The 20470-nt window shown below is 53.7% G+C and overlaps 4 protein-coding genes across 4 annotated transcripts in view; 1 reads left to right on the top strand and 3 right to left on the bottom strand.

Moving 5' to 3' along the window:
* H257_13885 (hypothetical protein) overlaps positions 1-1035 on the bottom strand; it is a gene marked incomplete at its 3' end in the record, with an annotated part of 11888 nt that extends 10853 nt beyond the window's left edge. Inside the window, exon 1 of the mRNA XM_009841572.1 lies at positions 127-1035. Coding sequence (XP_009839874.1) covers positions 127-916 — 790 coding nt within the window. The 5' untranslated portion in view covers positions 917-1035. The remainder of the gene's footprint in view (positions 1-126) is intronic.
* Positions 1036-1416: 381 nt separating this feature from the next.
* H257_13886 (hypothetical protein) lies at positions 1417-3433 on the top strand. The gene is made up of 3 exons (XM_009841573.1): positions 1417-2011; positions 2060-2594; positions 3065-3433. The coding sequence occupies exons 1-3, from the start codon at positions 1496-1498 to the stop codon at positions 3376-3378; spliced, it is 1365 nt and encodes a 454-aa protein (XP_009839875.1). The 5' UTR covers positions 1417-1495; the 3' UTR covers positions 3379-3433.
* Positions 3434-3619: 186 nt separating this feature from the next.
* On the bottom strand, positions 3620-4386 carry H257_13887 (hypothetical protein). Its single transcript, XM_009841574.1, has one exon. It carries the CDS (start codon positions 4370-4372, stop codon positions 3782-3784), a length of 591 nt encoding a protein of 196 aa, XP_009839876.1. The 5' UTR covers positions 4373-4386; the 3' UTR covers positions 3620-3781.
* Positions 4387-6224: 1838 nt separating this feature from the next.
* Positions 6225-20225, bottom strand: H257_13888 (hypothetical protein; the record flags this gene model as incomplete). Its single annotated transcript, XM_009841575.1, has 23 exons — positions 19458-20225; positions 17803-19398; positions 17539-17724; positions 17316-17479; positions 16808-17267; positions 16391-16748; positions 16120-16338; positions 15738-16076; positions 15170-15688; positions 14758-15092; positions 14275-14705; positions 13899-14214; positions 13692-13844; positions 13121-13618; positions 12731-13058; positions 12355-12654; positions 10689-12283; positions 10428-10613; positions 9211-10369; positions 8284-9163; positions 8059-8229; positions 6585-7987; positions 6225-6529 (listed from the first exon to the last, which is right to left on the bottom strand). Exons 1-23 carry the CDS (start codon positions 20205-20207, stop codon positions 6225-6227), a joined length of 12651 nt encoding a protein of 4216 aa, XP_009839877.1. The 5' UTR covers positions 20208-20225.
* Between the last annotated feature and the right edge of the window lie 245 nt (positions 20226-20470).

Genomic DNA, 20470 nt, shown 5'->3' on the forward strand with positions numbered 1-20470 from the left:
GGTTCCCATAGATTTGGAGGGGGAAATTGGCTTCGAGGTCTTCGATTTCCTTCCAAACTTGACGCCCAAAACCGTGACGTTGGGTAAGGTTTTCTTGAACAACTTCCTTGATTGTTGATGCTTTACTCTTCAGGACCAAAAACGGAGGATATTTCGTTCCCTTGGAATCGGCCAGAAGCATAGCAGTCACGCGATCCTTGTCGTGACCAGACGCCTTGATCCACACAGTCTTGGCACCTTTGTTGTCCATCGTTTGCTTTGGAAGGTACTCGTAGTTGATTCCTGTTTGATCTGCATTGAATACTTCGACGATGCGATTGTCCTTGATGACCTTGCGAATAGACGTCTTAAACTCGGCAAGAGCTTTCTCTCCATCAGCAAGGTTCGCTTGGCCAGAGCGAGTCTTCGCTCGGATCGCAAGTCCCCATCGCTTCATGAACCCTTTCATCCACGATGGACTTGCCTTGAACTGGTTCGCTGCTAAGCCTTGTTCCAACGCCACATCCATTGCCTTGCACGCGAGGAGAGCCTTCGATACAGGTATGCCATCTCCACGAAGTTCAGATACCCATTGAGCAATGTTTTCCTCTGCAACACGGGTGAGCGTTGTAGATACGCCTTGCTTGCGTAGAGTACGCATGTCCCGCGTTCGAGCCTTGGAACAAGCCATAGTGATGTGGCCCCGTTGTGATTCCCAGCGCAGGATCTGCTTCCACACTGTAGTGCGCTTGGCTCCCGCGACACCGGGGAAGAACGTGTCGATGGCGGACTCCATGGAATGTTCTTTGCGCCAGTGGATTATATGAAGCTTTTTCTCGTAGGTATGGTAGAGGTTCTTGTGCTTCTTGGGCATTCGCTTGATTTGCTTGGTACTAGGACGCCCAGTGCGTCGGCCATCGAGCTGAGTTGGCGCCATTATTGTTGCAACTTGCCGCCTTTCTGCAAATCAATGCAGGATTTATAAAGTTTCATGGGTATAGTTTACGAACGAGGTATTGTAGAAAATAATATATTGACTGAATAAGTATTTACAGGTTTTTTCTCTTCGCAACTGACATGTCAACTAAAGTATGACCAAGTCTTGAATAGCCCTAAAGTATCTGCAATGCCCTAAGAGCATCTCCAACGCGGGTCCCTATCCCAACTCTATATCTCAAAACTTCGGTTGTACCGTTACTTCATGTTACAGTACGGATAACTTGGGGCTTATCCGGGTGATTTTGTCCTCAAATTATGGGGATATCCCCAAAATGTTCAGTTATTGGGACGTCCGAGCGAAATGGGGACAAAAACACCCGGATACATCCCCAAATTATCCGTAACTTCGATGGTACCACTGTTGTAACAGGTTTTGGGGATAGGGACATCGATATAGGGACTCCCGTTGGAGATGCTCTAAGTTATTTGCCCAAGACACATCCCTATTGAAACTTGATGTCGGCCAATCAATGCAGTCCATTTAGCCACCACTCAAGGTGCATCAATAATTCTCATCATGCTGGTGCAACGCTTGGCGGCCGGCGGCCGGCGGCACTTTGCGTCGACAACGGCGGCTGCGGCAACAGTAGCATCGACGGCACCTTCCGCTGCTCAGTTGAGCCCTGAGATCCGTGCTTTGTTGGAGTCGTTTCGAACGAATCCGAGCGACGCGACAGCCACACTTCTACAGCAACCCACCACCGACCTGCCTGTCCCAGTCGCGTTGGAGCACGTTGTAGCCCAACTGTTCCGAGGAAAACACACAAAAGAAGCTCTTGACGTCCTCCAGCTGTCTCTGGACCGATCTATTGGTATCGATTACAGCATCGCCATCCGCAAGTCGGGCGCGCTGGACCGCCAAGACTCGAACGCCGTGCTGTCTTGGCTGCACGCGAACGCCGCCAGCATCGAGACGGACCAGCACGTGTCGATGATCCGCGTCTGTCTCCGTCTCAAGCACTTCTCCAGCGCCGTGCGCTTGTTCGAGCTCATCCGCACCCGGCAATTCAACGGCCGCGTGCTGTCCAAAGATGTACGTCGCCATACTCGAGCCTCCATCCTCTTGACTTGATCTGCATAGGTCATGTATCTCTTGGCCGCCGTGGAATCCGTGCCCAACGGCCGCCTACGCCACGAACTGCAGACGAAACTCCTCCGCTTCCACTCGCACCCGTCCAACATATCGGCGCCCGAGCTCGTGACCGACATGTGCCAGCGCCAGCCAGACGCCGCCAGCCAGTGCGTGCAGTGGGCCATAGGCGTCATCTACTGGCGGTCTCCTGAAGACTGGCCTGGCCGACTGGCCTTGATTGAGGCCATCTTGGCTTCTGCGCTCGCACACGGTGTCGCATTGGAGAACCCCATGCGGTTCTCGATGGCGTTTGCCAAGTGTCGCGACCACGACCTCGACCCCGAGCGCCTCGTCCACCTGTTCCTGGCCATGGCCGGCCAAAACCTGGTCGACCCGAACGAATCGTCGTGTATGGCGGCGATCCACGCTTGTCAGAACGCAAACAACTTTGCGCTGGCGCTGACGCTGTTTCACCTTCTCAAGCGCAGCCAGCCTATGAACTCGCGCCTATTCAACACGGGCCTGTACTCGGCCGCCAAATCCGGTATGTACAGCGAACTATGAACCAATAGTGTTCTTTGTACCCAAAATTCAGACTTTCGCCAAACATATCGATGGATTCTTTGTACTGAATTTTGTACATTGAAGTATGTACTGTAGAAGGGATGCCAATCACACTAATTAAATTCATACACTAATTAGATGTTATGATGGTGTCCTCCAATCGGATTGGCTCAATTGTTGTGCCGATTCTGCTATACATTTTTATTGTCGTTTTTACCCAAAATTTGGACTTCTTCGCCAAATCTATCGATCGATTCGTTGTACTGACTTTTGTATGTAAAAATCATTCAGTGTCATACTAATTTCATTCACACACTAATTCGATGTGGATTTGTTTGGCTACTTGATTCTTTTGATTGGTCGTATATCGATTGTCTGCCGATTTGGTCCATCCCACTCCAATTTTGAATCAACATAACAAGATATAGACTCATATGAACATGGGCGTAGGCAATGAAGCGGCCGTGGCCAGCCTCGCGCTCGAGATGCTGGCCGCCAATGTGACCCCCGACAAGCGGTCGCTCGCCGTCGTCCAGTCGCTGGCAGCGTCCCCCACGTCCATGGGGTTTCTCATCAAGGACCCGCAGCTGGTGGACTATTTCGGCATCTCGAGCACGTCCATGGCCAGTGCAAACGGCAGCAGCCCACGCAAGCAACGCCAGTCTCCGCCGCAATCACAACCGAGCGAGGCCAAAGCCACGCCCAACACGTCTCGAGCCCCAACGCCGAAACCATTGGGCGACAGCAGTTGCGCCATTATGTAGCCGATATAAAGACAACTTTGAAGTGAAAATGATATTTTGTCGCTTTGATACAAAATTGGGGAGGGGGTGCAATCGAATCGCGCCGACGAAACCGATCCACAATCGATCTGATTGGTTGAATTTCGTTGAAAAGGTTTTGGTTGGCTAATAATGTTGAGCTCAACTGAAGTAGCCAATCAAATTGATTTAAATTCCATCGAGAAACCACGCCACTAACTGTTACACGAAGTTTCACTCAAAAGCACAGTAATAACATGATAACAGTAACGTTACTGTGGCTCTTGACTGTGAGTACTACCGGTAGTACTGCGTAGTAGAATGGAGTGTGGGAGGTGGCATTCTTGTAGAGAACGTATGTGGACCCCATCTTGACACCATGTTAAATAGGAACGAGAGGATGCATCTAAATGACGGCCGCACCGGTGGGTCGTTTGCGGAAGTGATGCTGCACGCCGAGAGAGAAACAGTCGCGCTGGATCAGTTGATGTGGAGGAATAAACCCCCGCCACCGCCTTCCGCTCGTCCCCGAATGATGCGGGTGCACGTCTCGATCATCTTCGTCCATGTTTTCGTCGTTGTCGTTGTTGTTGTTGCTCGTCGAGTCTGGTGATCCCATGGGAAAGAGCCCAATGTCGAGGTCAATGTCCCACTCAGGCGACCGCGCAATGGTTGATGGTCGCTCACTTGGCGGACTGTACGCACATTCCCACGACGTATGCCGGTGCGGACTGCTATACGTCAGGTCTTCCAACGACGTGCTTCGGGACTTCGTTGGGATCATGATCGGTGCGCTGAGGCGGTTCGACGGGTCGGTGTCGGCGCGCCCGTCGCGAGGAACCTCATTAGTCACGTGTGGATTGATGCGAAGCTTCTCGAGGTACTTGCTCCGCCACTCAGACGACATGGACGGGGACAATACTGTCTCTCCCTCCATCTTCATCGCCAGCAGGTGCTTGTGCGCCGCCGACATGCGCTTGGATGTCGTCGGCAACATCTTTTATATCTGTTGGTGGATTTGAAAATGTGCGAGGAGGCAGTTGCTGGTTCCCTGTACTCGATGCTGATTGGTCCGTTCAAGTGCTGGTCGGCAATATTATCCCACGATAGTAACAATTTATCCGGACACCGTATCTTCCCTCCTGAAGCTTGACCAAGTACCAGCGTCACGACTGCCCCAGATACTCTCAAGTCGATTGACTGGGTTTTTTAGACTAATACAGCTGTATATTGTACCTTCATGTTCCTTGGAGTTGCATCATGTGCTAACGCCTGGCGGTAAAGAAGCACACTTTCAGAGGGTTTGTCAGCCCCCTTTTATCCGGATTATGTCGTTTTTTGAGATCCGTCCGTTGATGGCACGCCCGTCACATGCAACCTCACTGGTTCAATCACTACCAGAACTGTCATATGTAATTTGGAAGATTCATCTATCCTATAGTAAAACTAACCATACAATTAGGATCTTATGGCCTAAATGTATCTTATTTTTCCCAAAGTGCGGATGTTACATATATACCCTGATCGAATTAGTGAGTGCTTAGGGTCTTGGTTGTTCGACGTGTTAAACATTTAACATAATGCGTCTAATTCTTGTTCCAGCTTCAAACGCAATTTAACGTACGTTAAACGATATGTGACAGTGCGTTTAAACAAGCCAGAGGCATGGGACGAGGCAAGAAATGTCCAGTTGGTATCTTCGTTTGGCTCGGGATGGATCTTATCAATGCAGGAATCAACAGACTGTCTATGCTTGCCTCGAACAAGCCCACATCGGTGGCCGTAGACAATACTAGTACATGCAGTGCCGTCCGCCCTTTTGGACACAACATTTGCTAAATAGTGTGCAAGGTAATCGGTCTGTTGACCCCCTTTCCTTGCCACGGAGTCGTGACGCAATGTAGAAACCCCGAAACCCCGAAATACCATTGTTATTCGAATGATAATTCATTCCTTCAGCTTGGCGACATGAACAACACATCTATCCACACTGCACTGTACATTCTCATATTTGGATGTAGATACCACAGAACAGAAAACCCCGAAACCCCGAAACCATGGTGAAATACTATTAGAGTCATGGGTTATGGGAGTAGTTCGTGATGCCATACACCCGGTATTTTGGAGCTAACGTTATTAAAATAGCTACAGGGCAATTCCTTAATATTTGGCGATCATTTCCTCGCATTAACAGTAAAATTCGTCGACAGCTTCGAGGGTTTTTTCTGATAATACGTATTCAAAACGCGTTTATTACATCTGGAGATATATCAAGTCATACGATGAAAATTGACTCATTTTGAATTGCTTTACAGTTAACGTTAGCGCGAATATCAACATCCCAGTTGTGTTTAACTAACTGTTAATGCCCATGCCAGCAAATTCCCTCCACCTTTCGATAAACCCTCTTCATAGTTATACTTCAATTTACACCGTTAACGTAAGCTGTAAAACCAGGGATTCAACGTTTCTTAACCGCTATAAACGGCCCTACTGGACCTTCTAACTCCAGGATGAATTACGGCGGTGGCACGTTCCGAACGAACCTGTCCGCAACAAAGCTACAGTCTCCAGTGACTGCTTCCACGCTTCGTAGCGTGATGCTTGGTCCTGATACTACACCAGCCGAACTCAAGACATTTCGGACGAAGCATCCGACGATTCCGCCGAGGAAACCCCGAAACCTTAATACTAACTACGTTCTAAGTCATGTGTGCAATGTGTTTGGAGCGTGACGTGTTGGAGTGCAGGACGGGGGTCCCACGTTTCCATCAATTCGTACATGTGTAGTTATTATAACATGCGTGATGTGTCCTCACTTGGAGACAGCATATGTATTATTAGATACTTTACTGGTTGAGGTTTCCAATAAGCGCTGTGCCATTGAGGACCCAGTAGGCGGCGGAATGTTCGCACGGGAGATGAACGGAGATGACGAAGTTGGACGAGATGCCCGTGGTGGACAGCGTACCTCGCCTCGCGGTGGTCTTGTACACGGGGCACTCGTACCTCGGACCAGCGCTCTGAGCGTCCCCGGATGTGACAACGTACGGCAAAAAGTGGACGGGGGGCAGCACCGACAGCATTTCATTCGGGTTGGCATCACAGAGCAGCTTGCGTTGGTTGTCCCACCGCCCGCCTTCCAGGAACAGGCCTACACGGTATTAGGTCTCTTGTATGGGAGACTGACTATATGAGGGCGTACGTACCCGTGACGATGGCGCCGTCGACTACTGCCAAGTCGGCCGGGTCCACTTCAAAGGTAAACTCGAGAGTGTTGATCGGCAACACGTGCTTTCGGGCGTGGTTCTGGAGCAAGCTCGTGAGAAACCCCTGGGGGAAGAAAAAGTACGGCAACGGAAACGTCGGGGGCGGCGACCCGTTCTGCAGCCACTGGCGGAAGAACTCGACGCGGTCCACGACGTCCACGAGCCACGCCGCGAGGGGCTTCAACGAGGCAAAGCCCACCTTGTGCCATTCTGGAGGAACTTGCTGTAGAAGTAGGCTCTTGTACGTCGAGTCCAGTCCTTCACTCATGGTCACGACGCCTTTGACGGCCAGCTGCAGCTGCGTTATGGACACCTGCACCACCCGAAGAAGGGTGTTAAACTTGACCATTTCCTGCCCGAGCACCGTCGCGAGCGAGTCCACCACGAGCCCACTTTGAGGAGTAAGTTCGTTTCCGAGCAATGCTGGGAGGAGGCTGTCCACTTGAGCGGCGATTTGGAGCACTGCGGCGTCGCCGGTGTCTTCGACTAGGGAGACTGACGACGCTGAAGTTGCTCCTCTGGACTGCAGGTCCAGGGCTGTGACGAACAAGGCGTTGGTTTCGTGGGTCTGGAAGACAATATTGGCGTTCTCGTGGAGCCCAAACAGGTCGGGCGTGTCATGCGACGGCAACAGCTCTATAAAGTCACGGAAGGCCACCGCTGTGTGACACTGTGTTGGGGCAAAGTACAGCTCCGACGAACGAGTAAAGAACCTAGCGGGACCATTGTCGTCTAAGATCACGGGCGAGTAGAACCGCTGCAGGTTGGTGACCAGGCACCGTCTATCGAACTCGTCTGTGACGCGGCCGCCGTAGTTGATTTCCCCTGTCACATAATGTAGCGCTTCCCACGGAATGTGGTCGTTCTCGTTGAGAAACGTCCGGAGGACCGACAGTGCCGTCTCCAGGTCCGAGTCGTTGAAGTGATAGGGAAGGGTCCACCCCATGGGCCCAAACTTGGAGCGCTCCTGGAGCACCGCGTGGAAGAAGCACAAGCCGAACACGAGCTGCTTCCACGCGGGTTTGGCGCATTGACTGAGGGCGTCGTCTGTGATAACCATCTCGAACGACCGCAGAAGGTTGGGCTTGAGGCCTTTGGGCGGCTCGTTGGTGATCTTGACGCTAGACTGTAAGATCGAAATCGGAAAGTAGGACGCGGGAAAGGACGTGACGAAGAGGCGGAAGGCGTCGTTGACGTCGGACGGGTCGAGTCGAAGCCCCTGGAGGATCTTCTCCAAGGCGGGCATCCACGATTTGGCCAAGTGGCAGTTTTGCAGTAGCACCCAGTCGCCAGATTGAGAGCACCGGTCGATCAACGCACTCGCCACCACGCCCTGGCCTTGGCTACATGCACAAACACGTGGATGAATGAGAAACCCCGAAACCCCGGCAGAAAAATAATGGGTTCATTGTACCCGAGGGACACGACGTGGAGGTGGTCGTCCTTGTTCATGGACTGTGCAAACCGGTGCAAAATGCTGGTCGGGTCCGCCCCGGATGACAGAATAAACACGCACGGAACCGTTTTCGACATGTCGGCGTACACATCCGACATGGCAAACGGAGGCGACTTGGTGTATTGCGCCCTATACATCCGTCGTTTTCACTTTAAATTCACTCAAGTAACGCGTAATTCGTACCCCAAATATCCACCAATGAACGACACAACACTGACAATGCCTCGGTCTTGACGGAGAGCTTTGACCAGAGCCAACTTGATGAACGAGGTCAGCTTGACGTCGTACTCGTCGGGCATCTCGGCCTTGTACGGGTTGTCGTGGTCGATCCAACTCGCCCACGCTTGTGGGTACAATTGCATGGACGCTGGGATGCCTTCCATTGCTGAGCAAGTTGCTGCCATCGTCGTAGCAATGCCTATGTGTTTTGGCATTGCCAATGCATCCGTTGAGACCGCCACGGGGTTCAAAAGCAACAGCTCGGGGGGGGTCACCACCCCCGCGTCGATCGCAATCCGCACCGCCATGACGAACGACAAGAGCAGCTTATGCGACTCAAACAGTCCCCGGCATACATTTCTGTAGACTAGAAACGTCTGGCTTTCAATCAGGAGGGGTAGTCTACCATCTATGGACACGGTCGGGCTCTTAATGCACTCGTCCATGCTTTGGTTGAACAGACTGGAGAAGTACTCGAGGGAGTACTGGTACATGGGGTCCACCGCCGCCAAGTCGGCTAGGACGAAGTACAAGATGGACCCGCGCGTGGACACACTCCGGTACTTGTTGCGGATGTCCGAGATGTCCGCCCGCGTGACCTCCGACTCGGCCAGCCGCTCCGACACGACCGTAGACGTTTGTTTGGACTCGGCTAACGTGTGAATGAGCACTTGGTCGTCGAGGATGTTGCCCTGGGAAGTGGACAGCAGCAGCAGGATCTTGGACTCGATCGCCTGGAGGAGCTTCTGGTCGTTGGCAATACTAGCCAAAAGCGTGTTCTTCTTGAGCTCGATCTCGGGCTGCTCCTTCCGCACGACATCGCCCAGCAACTGATCTTCCAGGCCTACTACAACTTTTAAAGGATGGCAAATAGAAGGGGCGATGATATACCCTCCTTTGTCACGGTGAAGTTGATCATGTTTACTTTGATGCACACGTCCGGGAGGTAGTGTGGGTTCGGCAGCTTGGTGACCATGTACAACCTGAAGTTGCGATCGTACAAGACGTCTTTATCCCCCAGGCGCAACATGTACTTGCCGCCTTGTTTGGTGAGAGATTTCAGCAGCAAAGTGTCGAGCGCCGGGTCCAGAGTGTCCTGAACGTCCTCTATGAGCAACGGCCGGCCGTCCCGAACGCACGTTTCAACGTTTCGCAACAACTGCTTGTCGTGCAGCTTGACCAGCTCGAGGTTGAATGGCAGCTCCATGCGTTTGATCCAGCTGGCCGCTTGTTGCTGGGGATCGATCAGCAACGGCCACCGGTCGCCGCGGAACAGCATGATCGCGTTCTCCCCCGATACCGTGTCCGAGGGCAGGCCGTGGAGCTGCCACTCGCGAAGTTGCACCGAGTCGCAGCAAGTTTCTAACAAACTATAGTTGGTCGTGCACGGCAGCAACTGGTTGCATTCGAGTAGCCACAACTTGGTCAACTTGGCTCGAAACGTGCAGTCAAACGGGCCCAGGTAACTGATCGATGCCGCAGACAGAAATACATCGCCCACCAAGTTGACCTCGTCCTTGACCATCGCCTCCATCGATGCTTTCCACCGGATGAGCTCGTCTGCCAGGCCCACTGTGAGCTTCTCGGCGCGCTTCAGCCGCTCCCGAGTCAAGTCGCTCTCCATGATGAGGCGCTTTTTCTCGGCCACGACAAAGTCGCATTGCGCCTGGAGCCCCCGCACCCGCGTGATCACAGCGTTGAGTTCGGCTTGTTTCGTAGCAAGTTTGCCGTTGGCGTCCTGGAGCACGGCGTTCATCTGGTTGAGCCGATCGCGCTTCGGACCTACTTCCTTCACAACTCTCGAGTACACGTCCATGGCGTGGATCCACATGCACAGACTCATGGCGGCCTTGGACACCTTCTTCACTTCGTCCACGGCGAACTCGGGGCTGTCGGTGTATTTCCGGACCTTCTTGAGAACCGAAGGCGGGATGTTGTCCTTGTCGTACTCCTTGAGCTCCTGCATGAACGTCGACTTGGCCAGCAGCTTCTTGGACGTGTCCCAGTCGGGCTTTTCCCCGAGCATGATGCACACCGCCTCCATGACCACCTATATATGTATGTATTCACTGGTAAATCACCCTTACGATGGATGTAAGTCTGCGTACAATCACGATTTGAGGCGGTTTAGCAAAGCTCCGGACTTCGGTGATGTCCTTCTTGTCCAGTGAATCCAACGCTTGGACAGCGGCGTTCAGAGCTGGCATGGCCGTTTCCAAGTCTTTTAACGCGTCAGCTTGAATGATCGACACTTCATATGCCTGCGCTTTTACTATGGCTTCGTCGTGGCTCACCTAGTCAAGAATGAAACGAAAACCCCGAAACCCCGGAACCCCGAAACCCCTGTCAAATGGGAGTCTACAACGTACCCTTTGCTCGACGACCGCCGCTTCTTTCTGGTCGATGGACACTTGTTTGAGCAATTCCTCGGCCTCGACAGCCTTGGCGGCCAGAATTGGCTGCAAGTTGGTCAGTTCAATCTGCAGCGCGGCCACAATGCGATTAGTGTCTTCAAGCTTAACGACACCAGTGCTCAGCCGTTCAAAGGCGTCTTTGGCCTGCTGGCGCTTCTCCATGAGCATGCGCAGATAGAGTCGGATCGAGTCCAAGTACGTTTTGGGCGTGATATACACGTGCCGCTGAAACACTTGATGGAACAATAGCGTGTGTCGATGGATGCTCAGATGCACCTGCACAAACATATGGGCCAACGCCCTGCGCGACGCTTCCGCTGCCAGCACCACGTCCACGAGGTAGCTCTCGGCCACGCACATCAACGCGGTGGTCGGCCACTCGTCGTACCAGTCCATAGTCGTGCAGTTGATCAGCGACGGAAACTGCCGGCACCAGCGGCGAAACGTGGCGCCCACCGGCGACATGCACAGCACAATGTGGAGGTGGCTCCGGATTCGCTGGACAAACGTCGTTTCGGCATGCTGGCGGGTGTCTTCGATGGACAACTGCGCGAGTACCGGCTTCATGTCGTTGACCACAGCTTCGAACTCTTCGTGTGTAAACAGATGCGGGATCTCGCCAGCGTTGAGCAGGGCGTTAATGTCTTCGACAAACTCGTCCGAGATGAGCTGCGTGTCCGTGAGCAGAAACATCGTGTCTTTGCCTTTCACGCCGGTCTTGACCAGCAACGTCTTGAGATCTTCGCGGAATTCGCTGCGGCCGTACTGCCGCGTGAGTTCGATCTCAAAGCAGTCGTGGGACATGATGGACGCTGCCAGCTTGGCCAGACTCCGCTTGCCGGACCCGCCCACGCCAATCAACATGGCGTTTCCCCGAGGTTGCATGAGGATCCGAGCCATGCTGGACACGTGCATGATTGTATCTCGGAAGAAGATCAGCGTCAGCGGCGTCGGGTGGGTGCTGTTGTACTCGTCCACGAACGAATTCAGCAAGTCTTCGAGGCTGGCAATGTCGGCGATCTCGTCGTAGTCCTTGACCGAACCCGTCCCGTAGCACCCAAAAAGCACCGAAATCGCATCCTCCGAGCCAAAGATGGCGTCGTGGGTCCATCCCATGCGGAAACTCTTGTTGACTAACCCCACCAGTGTCGTGGTAAACCACACTCGATCGGGTTTGCAGACTAGGCGGTCGCAAAACACACGAAGACACTCGTGCATCCACAGCTTAACGGCGGTCTCGACCGAGAAGGACGAACGGATGCTCACTACGCCTGCAAACACCTTGACCACGTCGCGCAAGTTGAACAAATAATGACACCGCGACGGCGTTGGCCGCAGCTCCTCCGACACGGCGCCATACAAACTGATGGTCGCGTCCACCATCTGAACGGTGGCATCGCGCACCCCGGGGGATACATTGTTCAGTGCATTCAGATGCCCCAGCACCACCGCACTGAAGATCACGCGCATCGCGTCGTCGTTGCCGGCTGGAAGGGAAAATACGGTAAAGTGCTTCATGAATCGCTGACTGAGCGCTTGTCGACCGCCGCCTACAGGGGTTTCGGGGTTTATATATCAACACTTTTGTTGAATTTTCGGTTTATATAAGTCGAGTATGTACCGGGGTGCCCAGCGGCGGCGGTGATTACCGTGTCCGACACGTCTTTCCAAAAGTACTTTTCACGGTCGTACACGCCCTTGTGGTCGAGCAACTGTCTTAGCAACTCAATGCACGGCTGGGTGCCGTATACGTCTGCCGCGGGTAAATTGATGTCGTCGGCAAACACAACCACCTTGTGGTTCACAGGTGCCCCGAGCAACGTCTTGCGTTTTTTAATCAGCTTGGATTCGATGTTGCTTTGCGTGGTCATGCTCGTGGTTTGGGCGGAAAAGTGCACGTACACTGGGATCACCCCCGGGCCTACTCAAAACAAGACAAGTCACAAAACCCGAAACACCGGAACCCCGAAACACCAATTGATCCAAATGCGATGTACCGTGGGCATCGCCAGAGCTGGCCAGCGTATCCAGCACCGAGTGCGCAATCACAGTCTTTCCGGCGCCAGTGTCGCCCGTCAAGAAGACCGGCTTCATGGCCGCCACGAGCAACGTGTACAGGTGCGAGTACTTAGTCACGTCCACCGTGGGCACTGTGATGTTGAACACGGGTGTGTGCATGTTGTACGTGAAAGGCGCGACGCTGTTCTCCCAGTGGCTCCATGCCAGCTCAGCGAACTCGATCGAAAAGTCATACACGCACGCCATGCTACGACTTGCCCCCGTGCCGACACAGCTGGACGCGCCCCCGCTGCTTTTCCCACAAACCTGCAAAACAATAGAGCAAATTGTAACCCCGAACCCCCGGAACTCCGAAGTGGTATTATTACCTGCAAGAGCGAAGGTACAAAGAGGCTCTTGTTGTCGCCTAGCCAGCCCATGTACAATTGGTTGAACTGGCGCTGGTCGCGCTCGAACAAGTTGCCTCCGAAGGCCCACCCCATGGCGAACACGAAGAGCATGTCCAGACACTTGAGCTGCTTGTCGGCGTCGGCGGAGGGAAACCAGTTTTGCTGCCGATGTAATAACGTTGCAAACAAGTCGCAGCCGTTGACAATCAAGCTGAGCAACGTCGTCTGGAGCGGAAGGGGAAACGAATAGATCCACGGCGCGTCCAGAAACGTTTCCAGCTGCTTGGTCAGTCGCGGTCGCAGTTTGGGGGAAGCGTATTTCGGGTCTTGGTCGGAACTGCCAAAGATTTCGTTTAGCCACGTGTCCACATACGGCCGCCAGCCCAGCGTCTTGTCGGAGAAGTAGAGCACTCCCAGCCGGGACACAGACGCGGGAGACGCAGAGTTCATGTCGGATACTTCAAATAGTAGTCGCATCTACAATGTTTATGAATGAGGATAACCCCGAAACTCCGAAACACCGAATCACATCGTCACAAGAAAAGCCTACCCGCGGAAGCAGCTTGATGCGCTCGCCGTTGGCCAGACATAACGTCATATTGTCATCTAGGACCGTGTTCAAGTTTTCAATCCACAGCGCGTCGATGGGGCCATCGAACACGAGCCATGGAAACACTTCTTTGTCTTGGCCGGTATTTCCTTCCTAGAAGTATGCATGTATAAGCTGAGGTCGTGAGCCAAATAAGAAGGAGAGAACCAAGTTGTCGGAGATGATGGTGCGCATGAGAGACGACGCGAGGCCATCCTTCCACTCATGTGTGAGCGGGTGGAAACTGCCGTACAGTTCGCCCAGTGAAATGCACTTGGGATTGAGGACGTTGATAGTGACTCGCTGGAATCGGCGGTCCGCGCTCTGCTTGTCCTCGCGCAAGTCGCCCATGGCATTCTTGAGCAGTGTGTAGCAGGTGGTCTTGCCGCTGCCGCTGTGTCCGGTCAAGGCGACCCCCGACCGCACTTGGAGCGTCTCGAACAGGTCCACGGCGCGCCTTGTGAGGGCCGGCACGTCTTGGAGCCTTTTATACATATCAATCCATATTCCTATTCATCTATTTGTAAAGAATAGGCCAATGTACCCCATTTGCCGTTTCTGCTGAGCGATGCTTTCTTCAAGCACACTGGCCTGAGCTTCCGGCACTTGTACGTTCGGAAACAAGTCGCGGATGATGAGGAGGAACAGGGCGAGGTCATCGTCGACGAACTTGGGCAGATTCGCTTCTCTTATCGCCCGGATGAGCAGAAGCTCTTCACTGGGGGCAGCTGCTGCGTTGGAGTTGCTGTTGGCTTGCTGGCGCTTGATGCCCCCCGCCATGACCAGCACCGTCTTGACGGCTCTCATGCCAAAGTCGTAGTGCGTCTGCTGGCTCAGCTGCTCGGAGCAGAGCTTGTACAATTTTGTGATTTTCTTGCTCAGGTCCTTGGCATTATCAAACCCCTCAGAGAACATCATGATCTCTGCGATCAGGCTGTAGTCTGGCACCATCATCGAGATCGGTCGAAAGCAGATCTACTCCATATTACTTAACGAAGCAACAATTGATCCAAAGCGATGGCCCTACCTTGAGGTTGTCAGGCAACTCGGTTCTTCCTGCATACCCCGGGTTCATAGTCACTATCACGTGATGGTCTTGAAGTAAAATCGTTCGGCCTTCGAAGCACAACTCAGTCGTGCCAGCTAGTCGCCCCTGCCGAAGGATCATGAGTTGTTGAGCAATTACACTGAGCACTTCGATGTCGATGCGGTTGAACTCGTCCAGACACGTCCAGCAGCCACACTGCGACAGCCCACAAAACAGCTTTGCCATCATCTTGTAGTCGATCTGGTCCGAGCAGTTGAACACAATGCACTGAATCGCCAGCGCTTTGGCCAAGTCTTTCGACGTTTCCGTCTTGCCTAATGACATCAATAAATATTCACTTTGAACCCCGAAACCCCGGAACCCCGATACCCCGACAAATAGATTCACTTGCCTGTGCCCGCGGGTCCCGACGGCGACGCCCCGAGCTTGAGGTCGAACGCGCCCGTGATGGTCATCCAGCACCGGTCCGTTAACGGTGTGATCACCAGGCGGGAGCACGCGCCCATGTATTCGTACCCATATCGAATGCTCACATTTGACTGTTGGATCAGCGTGTCGTCTAAGTCTACATCCCACATGTACCGCAGCTGTTTTTTCCAGTTAAAGTCATGTGTTGCGTGCACTTTGAGCTGGATCAGCTCGTCGACGATGTCTCGCGCGTGCACGTCCGTCGTGACTAAGGACGTGACGATGCACCGCTGCAGCTTGGTCAGCGGTGACCGGATGAGCCGCGTGAGCCCCCCCAGCTGCGCCACGATCGTTTTGTGCCACTTCTCCAGCCCCCCGGCCAGGCCGAACGCCCCCTCGCACTCCTTGGCCCATACCATGTACGTGACACTCGCCACGCACTGCGCCGGGTGGAGAAAGATCCAGCTGTCACGCTGCGACGGCTCATAGTCACCCACGCACGCTGACACAAAAACCAGTGAATGTCGGGGTATTTTCGGGGTTTTATCTACCTTTCATGGATCGATGCAGCGACGTGGTCATGTTGACTTGGACAGCATTGAGCCAGTCCTCAATGTTCCCCCGGGCTTTCAAGTTGCGGCCAAACGGGACCCTCTCCCCCTCGCTCGAGTTCATACTCAAAATATCGATCGACCCGTGAGCATCTCCGAACTCGAGCCGCATAATCGCGTCGAACAACTTGCACAAGTGCGGCTGGACAGCGTGGGGTTCCTTCGTATGGGCCAAGATCTCGAGCAATTCGTCGTTGCTGAGAAAGTAAAACCGGGGAAACGCCTGCCGCTTGGTTTCCAAGTAGTCTTCTAGGGACTTGCGCATCTTTTCGAGGGAATCTACACACGAGTTCAACCCAATTACTATTGATATTCGACCTACGGTTGTGCTTGGAAAGGGTATCGCACAAGCCCGGGGCGGCCGTCGCCTTCATGCAGTTGGGCGTGTCGTGGGTCCTGAGCATCAAATCCTTCCAAAATGTGTTGACAATTGTAAACATTTGCGCTTCCGCTGGCAGCTGGCGTTGGATGTCCGGCGCCGAAAATATTGTTTCCAGGTACACCCATTCCCGTTGACACGCCATCCATTCGTCCACGGTTTCTACCCCATATTATACCGTTAAGTTTGCCTTCAAAATATCAATTCCACTTGCCCTGAAAAGACACGAGACGATTGTGCAGGGCCACGGCGTCGTCGCGGATGGGCCCGACGTAGCGGGATCCGAGGATCGTGTTCATATTGATCAAGCTCTCTTCCAACGCGCTGATGATCTCGTCGGTCGCGCCCAGGACGTACATGTCCTTGCGGTCGTTGTGCGACTTGATGTCAAACTCCAAGTCGGCCCATAGGGTGGAAATGCGCACCAGCAAGTTCTCGAGCAACTTTTCCTGCGTTGCTTCCGTCGCGATACGGTTCACACTGGGTGCAAACTCTTGCAATTTCATGTCCACCAGTCGTCCCAGCGTCAAGCTCGGATCGCCCATCACGTCAAAGTGCAGGACATCCGTCAACTATCAGAGTCATGTGATTGTTTACAAACCCCGAAACCCCGGAACCCCGAATGTAGTACCTCTTTCCAGTGGCGATCTTGTAGCGCCGGACACCGCAAATCCCCGACAATCGGCAACGTCACTTTGAAACTCTCCACGGCCTCCTTTAATGCATGGACGACGGGGTTCCCAGGCAGAGATCGTTCGCAACTGAGTGTGGTTTTGAAATACGCGGCGACTTTGTCCTCCAATGAGGTCACGTTGGCATCTGCGAAAGTGGTATCTCGCCACAACTCGGCTTGGGCTGCCCAGTCCTTGGTAGCTTTCCACACTTGCACTTTAACTTCCAAGTCTTCGCGAAGAATAGCCAGCTCGTCGAATGAACTCTGGCCCAACCCGAGTGTTTTCTGGAACCCAATGTACTTGATGCTGGTGGTTTCGTGCTCGAGCAGGCGGTCGTGGATGCCTTCGAGCAGCGTCAGCATCTCCGCCGCGTCGCTTGATATCGACGCCAGTCGCTCGTCGTTGAGTTCGTCAAAGCTAAAATATGTGATATTTTGATATAGTATTGAAAACACTGCAGTTTACCGCTCTTGGATTTGACTGGTGAGTTTCGGAATCTTCTTTTCCAGCTCTTTGGAGAACTTGTCCGTGTACGCTTCCGTGGACGTGTCCAGCAAATCCATCGACGTTTTGAGCTGGGCGCGCTTTTGCGCCAGCATAAACGCATTGGTTGAGTCCAAGTCCGACACCTAAACCCCACAAATAGAATTTCAATCTATCAATATATATTTGAATGTGTAGTTACTACCCGTATTTTATATTCGTCCGTGAGCCCATACAACATTTTCAAAAACATGTAGCGGTCATCTAAGCCGTTCATTTTCGACTGAGTGTCTCGCAGCGACGCCAACGCTTGCGCGAACTCGTCCACCGTGGTCGGGATCGACGAAATCGCATCGTTCGCCTTTGACACTTCCAACATCAAGTCTTCATTCTACAAGTCCCATATCTAGTAGTTAATACTATTCCCAAGCCAAATCCAGTCCAAGGAATATGACTAACGAGGACGTACCTTGTGTTGGGCGATGGTGGGAATGAGAAGGTGGAGGGCGTCCATGCATTGCCTGGGCGATGGCTTTAACGTGGCGTTGAGGGCGCGGCAGTCGGCCAGGATGAGCCCCACCACGGCCGTGTCCCCCAGCGTATCGAACCGAGCGATTTGCTCCGAGTACTTGTCCAGGTGATCTCTCAAATCGTCAATCGACCGGCCGAGGTTGGCGACGTCGGCCAAGTCGGACGCGACGTGGCAGAACGCCATGTTCTCAATGTACTCGTCTTGGAACGTGGCTAGGGATTGCGTAAACGTGACGAGGTCTTCGTACGATTGCGTGATCAAGTCGCCGATGCCAGAAGTCATGGTCTGGAACCGCGCGTCCTCGAGCACCATCATGTCAAGATTCAGTCCCGCCGAGAGCTCGCCGTTGGAGATTTCGTCTAATGAGGGCTTGACGAACGGCCCAAACTCACCGTGGCTCATGAGGCGGTCGCGCTTGGTGGCAGCTTTGAGGCCGCAAAACACGACGCTTTCCATCTCGGCTCGGAGTTCGTCGCAGCTAGGCGTGAACAACAGGTCCGATCTATACGAATCCGACCCTGGTTCCGCGAGCAAGTGGAGGTGGATCTCCACGCGGAAGAGGGGGGTCGCGGCCGGCGGGGGCGCCGCGTGCAGCTTGAGCTTTTGTTTGCCAGGTATTGTTGTGGCGGCAGTGGTGGTGGGGGTGGGTTGGGAGGACGAAGCGGTCTTTTTGGTCTTGACGTCTGCCGCCAAGACAGTCGCGAGCCGCCGCATTTCGTCGAGCAAGTACTGGGTCGAGATGACGCCCAGCAGCATGAACGAATCCACAACGAAGAACTCGACGAGCCGGATCAACTTGGTGATTTTTCGGCACTGGGTGCGCATGGCCGCGCGCTCCGTGAACGTGACCGCGCGGCCGTTCTGCCACACGGCTTTGGTCTCGGCTGACGACGGGGCATCCACGGGGTTCCGGACGTCGGACTCGTCTTCGGCCGAGGCGCTCTGCCCCATGAGCGCCAGAATGGACGACAGGTTCGGCGGCAGTTTTTCGGGGGTGGCAAACCCGTTGGCCAGCAGAAAGTCGCTCAGAAACGCGTTGCACGTCGTGTGGGTGGTCGCGACGATCGTCTTGACAAAGTCGCCGATTCGGGTTTGGGTGTCGGTCATCTGCACTTGCTGGCGCTCGGAGAACTCGACCAAAGTGTACGTGCGCCGCGCTTCGATCGTAAAGACCCGAAGCAGCCCCATGTTGTAGCACAGCGTCCGCAGCTCCATGAGCGCCCCATGGAGACTCGACCGGAGGATGAACAGGTCCTGGGTCAATACGCGCTTGCACACCGCTGTCTTGAATGCCCGTACGTTGGTCTTCCACGTCCGGAACTGCTTCCACACGCGGTATTTTTGGAAGAACGGGATCTCACGAACCAAAGAAAACATGTAGTGCTCCCGCTCGAACGTCTCGAGGTACGTGAACTCGGGCACGCCGTCGCAGAAGTGGGTGATGCCGGCCCGACTCATCGTGTAGTAGTCGTGCACGTTGATGGCCGCGTGGTCCACGACTACGAGTTTGTACGGGTTGTCTTCTGCCCGGACCTACCCAATCCATGTGAATCCTACAGCATGATCTGCTTAAGACGAGAACTAGTACTCACGAGATACAAGAACGAATCTTTGGGCACGCCCCTGGTCAAGATGCTTTCTTCAACGCTTTCCGTGAACGTTTTCAGCTGCGTGGACTTCTGCAGCAGTTGGGCTCGGGTTGGCGGGACGGACGAGTCGTTTGGCGGTCGGGTGGGCTCTGCGGACTGTCGGGGGACAGGAACGGACAGCGACACGAACTTGGGCTTCTTGGCCTGCGGGCGGCGACCGTCGAGGTAGTACGCATCCCGGGCGCTTAACGGAACCGGCGGCGATGTTTCAGCCAAAGCTGGAGTCGACGAAGGCGCCTTAGGAACCATTGGACGAGGTGTCAGAGCCCCTTTGTTTCCCGACGGAAACGATGGCGTGGTGTGATTCGACTCTGGTCGACGTGGTACCAAGGACTTTTCCGTCGACAGCGGCGGCACAAGCGGCTGTAACGTGAATGGACTTAGCTTCGAGCCGGATTCTTTTTTGGGCGGGAACAATTGCGCTTGGAGTAACGTGCGTTTGATTCCTTTGGCGTAGATCCGATCGATCAGAAGCGTTTTGTCCGATGGGCCTGAGGGAGGGTGGACGCCTAACGTCCCCGTCGGCGGGGTTTCATTGCCAGCGGTTTGTAGGCGCAGTTCGTTGAGGTTCAGGATACGTGAAAGCCGCTTGGGAACACTAGCACCGCCGGTTGAAGGAACATGATTCGACGGAGGGGGTGATGGTTTCTTCCTTCTAGGCGGCGGCGCTGCGGCTCGCACCTCATCGGCCATCTATGTGCTGCGAGCGACTCTTGGGACAAAATCATGAGCCAATGAAACTCTACGTGGGCAATCTTCCTCTGGAAACGAGTTCTTACCAATCGGTATTAAGAATAACAGGTAAATAGCGTATGGGTCCAAATATTTTGACAGTAACGTTAAGCTTATTGTGCTTTTCATGTACGGTAATTTGCCCGTTGTTTAACTGCGTTAACTGTAACGAACCAAACGTTTAAAATAATATAAGCCCGATCGAAGATAAAACAGCGCTAAAC

The sequence above is a fragment of the Aphanomyces astaci genome (assembly GCF_000520075.1).
Source record: "Aphanomyces astaci strain APO3 unplaced genomic scaffold supercont1.51, whole genome shotgun sequence".
Taxonomy (NCBI): domain Eukaryota; phylum Oomycota; class Saprolegniomycetes; order Saprolegniales; family Verrucalvaceae; genus Aphanomyces; species Aphanomyces astaci.

Bases quoted from the DNA above. Each gene is read 5' to 3' on its own strand.
- H257_13886 (XM_009841573.1), top strand. From the start codon at position 1,496: ATGCTGGTGCAACGCTTGGCGGCCGGCGGCCGGCGGCACTTTGCGTCG. The intron at 2,012-2,059 runs GTACGTCGCCAT...TGATCTGCATAG, and splicing joins GCCGCGTGCTGTCCAAAGAT to GTCATGTATCTCTTGGCCGC. The intron at 2,595-3,064 runs GTATGTACAGCG...ACATGGGCGTAG, and splicing joins GTACTCGGCCGCCAAATCCG to GCAATGAAGCGGCCGTGGCC.
- H257_13887 (XM_009841574.1), bottom strand. From the start codon at position 4,372: ATGTTGCCGACGACATCCAAGCGCATGTCGGCGGCGCACAAGCACCTG.